Here is an 8,363-nt window from a genome sequence, read left to right as displayed (position 1 = left end):
CTCATTACTCTTCAGAGTATCACGGCCTGGATACCCCCGAACACAGATTAACGGCCTGACCAACGGAGAGAGTCACCACAACAGAGGTCAGCAGAGGCTTCCACACAGACAATTACTCACATCTGATCATCAGTGTACATAAAAATCTGAAAGTTAGCAGGCTTTTCATTTATTTCTATCAGCTGTAAATGTGACATCTGATGCATATCTGTCTCTTCTGGAAGAAGGTTCTTGCTGTAGCCAATTAACATTCCTTCATTAAGGATTAAAATGAAACTTCTAGCTCGTGTCTGGTTAAATCAACTTCAATTATCCGCTAAATATCTTTTTCCACAACATTGTGTGAAATCATCCCAAATCAATTTTTAATACCAGATGTAACTATCATCTTCAATCTTTGTTTGATGAAGAGGTGCATGTCATCATGTGTCTGTTTTAGATTTTACAGAGGAAGTGGTAAACAGGAAGAGGAGGAGCTCCTCTCTCAGGGAGGAGGGAGAAACCACATTCGTAGCTCAGATGACTGTCTTTGATAAGAACAGGTGAAACTCGCAGCCTGACACTCACACACTGTTCTGACACACAGGAAAACGTGTTGTGAAGTTCTCTGTGAAGCAGCAACACAAAGTGAGAAAAGGTTGGTGTGTATCTGTGTGCAGGCGTCTGCAGCTGTTAGATGGAGAGTATGAGGTGTCTATGCAAGAGATGGAGGAGTGTCCTGTCAGTAAGAAGAGGGCGACCTGGGAGACCATCCTGGACGGAAAGGTGTGTGTGTGTGTTATAAAAACTTGTGAAGTAAAAATAGCAAAGCTTCACACTAGAGACAAAAACCTTCTGTAATATCTGAACCTGAAGCTTGTGTCCGTCTAGAAATCATCTGCTCTCTTTTTGTAGCGTCTTCCTCCATTTGAGAGTTTTTCCCAGGGGCCCACCCTGCAGTTCACCCTGCGCTGGACCAGCGACTCCTCCGATCGCTCCACTGCGCCCGTGGCTAAACCTCTGGCCACACGCAACTCTGAGACCAACCAGGACACCAGACCCAGCACCCTGAGGGCCACACACACACTGGGTGAGCGTGACGCAGCAACACAAACACAGACAAATCTGCTCCAGCGTGTCTATTATTAGTTGGTCAGTGATGAAACAGCTGATTAGCTAACAAGTGATCCTGTATTCGCCCCCTGTGCTACAGCTCTTAAAGAATCCATCAACACTGATGTGCAAACCAGAAGAGAACAGATCTCAGCTGAGCCCAGACAGAAGCTCCGCATCCTCTACCAGGTCAGTCTCACCTGACGTCTGCACAGCGCACCTTCCCCTGCAGGAGTCTGTGTTTGACCTCGTCACAGAGTTAATGTTAACGTCAAACACAGTTCACCAGAAATTTGTATGAATGCAAAGGTCAGAGGTCAGAATGTTCTGGCTAAATGACCCTGGAAAAAAACAGGATGGTTGTTAATGTCTTACATTATAAACAAATGAAAACATAACTCTGAATATTATTAGAAACCCTGAAGATGTAGTTTGTTTGAAACACACTGAGGCCAGTAGACTCCAGATGGATTTAAACGTAGTCGTGTTAGACTTCACAGTAAGAGATGCTGTCTGTTATCTCCTTCTATAGGTATCATTACTGCTCGTGGTGATCACCGTGCAGTTTAATTGTTCCCAAATATTGTTCAGTTTAGGTCTGATATGAATTTGACTTGGTACAAATGAGGAGTGAATTTTTTTTAGTATCAGCCACCATCTCAGTCTAGTTTCATTCAGCTGAGAACAACAGGGATCAAACCTGACAAATGTCACTTCTATGTTTGTGTCAGTCTGTGGCTTCTCACATTCACTGTCTGGTTTTGTTTGTTTTTTTTGTTTTTTGTCTAGTTCCAGTACAACAACAACACTCGGCAGCAGACGGAGGCCAGAGATGACCTCCACTGTCCCTGGTGCACCCTCAACTGCAGGAAGCTCTACAGTCTTGTCAAACACCTCAAACTGTCTCACTCCCGCTTCATCTTCAACTATGTGGTGAGAGAGGTTCACAGTTTGTTTTTTTTTTCCAGAAAGACTAAAAACCTAAAACTGATAAATTTAGTAAGTCAAAGTAAAACTACCAGTTTAAAAGCAAAGATTAAGAATTTAAATATGTGATTTGTGTGACTTTGTGATTTATTGACTACAAAAGACAGATTTTAACACCCAGGGCAAAGTGTCAGTCACTTAAGTTTACCAGTGTCTTATGGGAAGTGTGTGTCGATTTACTGATCGGCCCTGTTTGTTTCCACGTGTCAATCAATAACAACAAATTTCATTTACATGGCAATTTTCAAAATAAAGTTAAAACATGTCTGACATGGGTAAATTAAGATGAAACAATTTAAATGTTTTTCAACTTAAAGGCAATTTAAAAAACAAAAATCAAATAAAGTGACGTATACAAGGAAAAAATAGGATAAAAGAATAAATACGATTTGAATAGACTCTTTAGGAAGTTAGAAACTGAGTCTGGAGTTTGAAGTACTTTTTTATTCACACACATCTCCACAATCTTTGGCAGCCGCATCCCAAAGGAGCAAAGATCGAGGTCTCCATCAACGAATGTTACGATGGTTCGTATGCAGGAAACCCTCAGGACATCCACAGTCAGCCGGGCTTCGCCTTCAGCAGGAATGGCCCCGTCAAGAGGACCGCCGTCACCCACGTTCTCGTCTGCAGGTACCTCAGACTTTCTGAAGCATTTCACTTCTTTCCTTTAGATTTACTTTCTATCAGTGGAGGGTTAACCTTCTGTTCTCTGTCCAGACCCAAGAGGACGAAGCCGAGTCTGTCTGAGTTTCTGGAGTTGGAGGACGCTGATCGAGAGCAGCAGAGGACCCACATCAGCGGACACAACCGCCTCTACTTCCACAGTGACAGCTGCGTGCCGCTCCGGCCCCAGGAGATGGAGGTGGACAGCGAGGACGAGAGGGACCCAGACTGGCTCAAAGAGAAAACTGTTAAGGTCAGTCACAGCCGGGGGTTAGGTTGGGATTCATGGGGGGGGGGGGGGGGGGGGGGGCTCTTGTCCAGCAGACCACACTGTGGTGAGTTTTTATAGGGACTATTACTTCAGGGTCGTCCAGAGAAACATTGGCACTGTTTCTGTTTCAAGAAAAAAGTGTGAGAACCAGTGACGTGATGCTGAAGGAGCTGAGCTCTGAGCTCTTTAGAAAGAGATCATACTTTGATGGTCGGGGTATCTGTGGCTCCTGAAGTCTTAAAAATCAGTGAAGAAAAGGTTTAAAGGGTTTTAAATCTAACATGGTGAAACCTGCAGAAACTGCATGAATCTGAGTTCTCTGCTCTCACTGCAGCAAATCGAAGAGTTCACTGATGTCAACGAGGGGGAGAAGGAGATCATGAAGCTGTGGAACCTGCACGCCATGAAGCACGGGTGAGCATGAAGCAGTGGGGGGGTTTTTACCGAATACTGAACCCAGTATCAAATCCAGCAAACAGAACAAAAGACTGAAAACACAACAACTCAAAGAGGCTGAGAAGCTCAGACAGAACAAAACTACAGAGTTCACTGATGGACCAACAGAGTGATGTGTCTGTTCACTCACAAACAATCTTTGGCTGAATACAGAGCTGCTGCAGAGAGACCCATCTTTTCATTTGAGTCGTTACTGAACTAACGTTTATGAGCTGCAGCTGATTGAATCTCTGATGTGAACCGGCGACTGAAAACAAGAAACTGTCACCTGAATGTTCTCTGTTCTCTGCTGCTTTTTGCTAATAAAGTTGAGGCAGGAGAGATGAGAGGTTTGATAAGAGATTCATTAGTGTGGAATTTTCAGATCCAAAACTGAACCAGATATGAGAACCTGAAACCCAAGCTCTCACTCAGTCGCTGCCTGTCGTGTCTGATTTCTTCAGTACTATCTTATATACAAGTTTAGGTTTTAGACTAATAAGTAGATTTCTCACAGTGATCTAGTCTCTTTGATATAGTGACATAGTTAATGATGCATTTGAAAAAGAGTCGCCACCATTATACTGACTCCTCTGTCCTCCCTCCAGCTTCATAGCAGACAACCAGATGAACGAGGCCTGTCTGCTGTTTGCCGACCACCACGGCGCCTACATCGTCAAACACAACCTCTGTCGCAACTTCCTGCTGCACCTGATCAGCATGCACGACTTCAACCTGGTCAGCACGCTGACCATCGACCAGGCCATGGCCCGACTCCGCCTCATCCAGAGCCAGGTCGCTCAGAGAGAGAAGGACGAGGAGGAGGAGGAAGAGGAAGAGGAGGACTGGGAGACCGCCGTGGAGTCCCAGCCAGAGCCGGATCCAGATCCCGATCCTGATCTATCTGAGTATAAACCCTACAGTGACGAGACAAGCAACAGCTGCACTGAGAATGGAAACCACCAGCAGCAGCAGCAGCAGCAGGAGGAGGAGAGAGGAGGAGGAGGAGGAGGAGGAGTAGCAGCAGCAGGAGCAGCAGGAGCAGCAGCAGGAGGAGGAGGAGGAGGAGCTGTGACAGAGCGAATGTTGAGCAAGCAGAAACTCTCTGGTTCGCTTTTAAACTGAAGGCTCAATCAGAGAGTAAAAAAAGACCCCAAACAGGACACGAGTTTGGAAAACAGAGGCTACAAACCAGAATCAACAAAAAAGCGACAGACAAACAGGTGTTAAAGCACACACACACACGTTACTGCAGGGATCATGATTCAAGGGCAAGCTACACCACAAACAACCGAACTGTTAATCACGTTTAAACTGAAGAGACATTCAGAGGCGGTCGTCATTACACAACTCATGGAGGTGAGGAGTGGAGAAAAACTTGAAGCGAGAATCGTCATCATCATTTTCTCATTTTTCAAAAATACAGTGGTGCTGCGTTATTTCCAGCCCAGCAGGTTTATTAAAGATAAAACTATGAAGCGAGCACAAAACAGCCTGAGCCTCAGTCCGGATCTGCAGGAGCAGACTCTGTGGACTTAAAGAATGAGGCCAGTGATGTTCTGTATTTTCAGTGGCAGATTAACACGCATTTGGTGCTGTAGTGAGTATTTGGGGCAGCAGGACGGTGTGTGTGTTTGTGTGGGACTGAGATGATACACACACAGTACTTGTTAGTAGGTTACATCTTCTGTTGGTTTGGGGTCTTTAAGGAATTTGCTGACAGTAAGAAAAATAAAGAATATAAAAAGACTTTTGCACAAATTTGGGATTTTGAGTTCAGACTTTTAAATCTGCTTTCTTTTTGTTTTTCTTGTTTTTTTTTTTTTCCTGCAGCTGTTTGGCAGATTGAGTGACGATTTTAACAGGAAACACTCATGGGAACGTTTCTTTTTCAGTGTTTTCAAAAGAAATTGTAGAAGTTGATGATTGTTGATTTTCTGCTCACTCCAGATGTTGTCCTCGCCCCTTAAACTTCATCTACATTTTCAGTCTGCCTGTGCACACTGTCACGTCTTGATGGATCAGATTCTTTTTGTGCTCACTCCATAGTTTAGCTAATGAACCTCATATGGGCTCATTTGTTGTATTCCTCAGTATGAAGCACCAATCAGTGACCTCCCAGACACACTCAGCTCCACCAAAGGTTTCATTTATCACAGAGTGTGTGTACATGCACGTTAGCATCACAGGTGTCTGATCAGGCCTCCAGGTCCAGGTCTGTCATCTCTGCACACACTCAACAGTTGACATGAACTCTCTTTACTGGCTCTTCATTCTCCATCTGAAACCAGTATGTATTGATTTTTGTTATATTTTTCTAAGTACTAAAGTTGAGTATGAGCCTGCTCAGACAGCTGTGTCCTGAAGCAGATGTTTACAAGTCAAATACTCTACTGGGATAGCACTGTTTACACACTCGACAGGATTCACCTAATCCCAGATGAGAACTGGGACTTTCTAAGTGCATGTACACATTCTTCTAGTACAGTTTCTCCTACTGGTGCTAGATGTTTTTTTTTTTATTCCTCAGAAACACTTGGTGGAAAACAAGTAACACTGCCAGCACTCACAAAGGCATCAAGATGCATCGCTGCTTTTTCAGACACAACAGGACTGTTTTCCTCCTGCACAACGAACGGGCAGTGAACCTCGTCCCTCTTCATGCTCTGCCTCCTGTCAGATCTGCAGTTCAGAACCGATTTAATTTTGCCGGGTCAACGATGCTCGACGTGTTCAGGAGGCTCTGAGAAATGCAGCCGCCTTTTAGCAAAGAACTGGACACAACAGGAACATCAGTGTGTCCTTCGTTAAGTCCATCATTGTTTATTTTCATCTCTGTTAAACTGAAATCGAGAAGCATAGGTTGTCTAAACAGTTAGAGATTATCAACCTTTTATCCAGATGCTGGTTCCAGTTGAAGTTGCTGCTTATTATAAACTGAACCCTTCAGAGTTTTTAGGGAACTTCTACATTTTCCCTTATTTTATCGACTAAATTACTAATTTACTAAATGATCACTAATGAAATAAGTGATTTAGGCCACTCCTTCAGAGGACAAAGCCAGAAACATCACACAGATAAAAGCACCAACAACTGGAGTTGACAAGTTATCCTTTATATATATTTTTAATGTGTCATTTCTCAGCTGTTTTTTGGTTTGTTTTTCCTCCTCCATTGTTGCTGCACCTGCCCACTGCACCTGTTGTATGTACATAAGACTCTGAAACTATGTGTAATAAATTAGCTTTTGAATATGGTCGTTTGGAAATCTGAACACCATCTGGGAGGTTTTGTTAGTTTCTTAGTTTACAGACCAAAGGGGATGAATTTGCTGCAGACTTCTCCGCTTGTGTGAATATTTTTCTGGCTTTTTGTAAAAAAAAAAAAAAAAAAAAAAAGGAAAAAAAAAAAAAGGATTTCTGCAAAGCAGACTCAGGCTGCATCTCTGAACCATCTGACCTGACATCACTGCCTTCAAATGATCGCAAGTTTGAAAGCACACCAGTCCAGACACTGGTGCTGCCTTACAGTTTAAGTTTTACTGCTCCACTCTGATCGCATTATATGCAGTATGAACCTGCAGATGTGGCCAGCTGTTAGGACCGGAACTGATGCAGAAATATTTAGTGGTTTGATGGGAGTAGTTGGATTTATGTGTAACTTCTCATATTGCAGCCCCGCTCTTCAAAAGCTTTACATCAATCAGGAGTCTGATGGTGACAAATCCGGCAGAGCTCTGGTTCGCTGCAGGTTTCCAGAGCTGTTTGGGTTCATATGTGACAGTTCTGAGTGACGTGCAGAGCACTTTTTGTCTTTAAGGGTTTTCTGTTCATTCACACAAGACCAGCAGCATTTTGCACAAGATGAGAGGAGCCATGTCAAGAAAACAAGACTTTTCTTCAACAATAATGTAAAACCAGCTGAGTCAGAATGGTTTTCTATTAAAAAACAATTTTGTACGACGGTCAGTCACGTGGTCCTTTTCTTTCAATGACATTTCATTGATTGCATTTACAAAAAAACTATACAAAATGCATTTTGTGCACAGTTACTAAGACTTTCTCCCTTCTGATGTTGTAGCAGACATTTGTACCTGACACAGTACTGACTTTAAATAACAGAGGAATGACAGTTGAATATGTTTGTATAATTTGTATAATGTCTGCCTTTTTAATGCTTGTGACGCTCTGGAACGGATGAGTTCATTGCCCACTAGTGGCCACAATGTGCAACTACCCTGGTTTATTTTGATAAAGTGTAAGAAAATAATAAAATTGAAATTAAGTGAGATTCACTAACATGACCATATTTCGGATATAGTATAGCCAAAGCAGTATTAGTGGTGATATGTTGCAATATGTTCAGATTGTGAAAATTGTTTAAAAATATTTTAAAATTCAATAACCTTAACTGTAAGTAATACAGGGTTATAAAACCGAAGAGCAAAAGTAGATTCACTTTTTTATTCTATTAAAAAATGTGTTTTTACTTAATGCCAGCTTTGAATCATGAGTCGATGCTGCCCTCTTGTGGTCACGGTGGGGAACTGCAACACATTAAATGAAATTGGCGGAAGTGACGTCATGCGAATGCTTCGGGTTTTCAAAATACAAGCACCAAACTGAAGGCTGACAGAAAATTTAAGATTTATATCTATTTTATGAGAGGGAACGTCTTGTGAACATGATGAAAGAGAGAAAACAAATCTATAACTTAACTATAACAGGTGAATGGACTGAATCCTGAGGAGGTAAACTCTGTTTCAACACCATTAGCTTAATTCTTAGTTCTTCATTTTGACCACTGGGGGCATCAGTGTGCGCTAACGCCACTAGAATAAAGTCAGACAATTAAAAAATAATAATAAAATGCCTCAGTCTTACTGTGAGAAGGCTTTTAAATATATGTATCT

The 8,363-nt window shown here is 42.5% G+C and overlaps 1 protein-coding gene across 1 annotated transcript in view; it reads left to right on the top strand.

Moving 5' to 3' along the window:
* The window catches only part of LOC139612206 (polycomb protein suz12-B-like), a 14,978-nt gene extending 7,237 nt beyond the window's left edge, over nucleotides 1-7,741 (top strand). Inside the window, exons 7-16 of the mRNA XM_071467532.1 lie at nucleotides 1-86; nucleotides 440-542; nucleotides 660-765; nucleotides 895-1,069; nucleotides 1,193-1,281; nucleotides 1,882-2,025; nucleotides 2,555-2,712; nucleotides 2,800-2,998; nucleotides 3,351-3,430; nucleotides 4,060-7,741. The exon at nucleotides 1-86 is cut by the window's left edge and continues 161 nt beyond it. Of these exons, the coding sequence (XP_071323633.1) occupies nucleotides 1-86; nucleotides 440-542; nucleotides 660-765; nucleotides 895-1,069; nucleotides 1,193-1,281; nucleotides 1,882-2,025; nucleotides 2,555-2,712; nucleotides 2,800-2,998; nucleotides 3,351-3,430; nucleotides 4,060-4,576 (1,657 nt within the window). The 3' untranslated portion in view covers nucleotides 4,577-7,741. The remainder of the gene's footprint in view (nucleotides 87-439; nucleotides 543-659; nucleotides 766-894; nucleotides 1,070-1,192; nucleotides 1,282-1,881; nucleotides 2,026-2,554; nucleotides 2,713-2,799; nucleotides 2,999-3,350; nucleotides 3,431-4,059) is intronic.
* Nucleotides 7,742-8,363: the final 622 nt, after the last annotated feature.

The sequence above is a fragment of the Trachinotus anak genome, unplaced genomic scaffold (assembly GCF_046630095.1).
Source record: "Trachinotus anak isolate AG129_WGS33_773 ecotype Australia unplaced genomic scaffold, CSIRO_AGI_Tana_v1 ptg000003l, whole genome shotgun sequence".
NCBI classification, from domain to species: Eukaryota; Metazoa; Chordata; class Actinopteri; order Carangiformes; family Carangidae; genus Trachinotus; species Trachinotus anak.
Note: the sequence above shows the minus strand (reverse complement) of the source record. Positions and strands in the feature narration are given on the sequence as shown.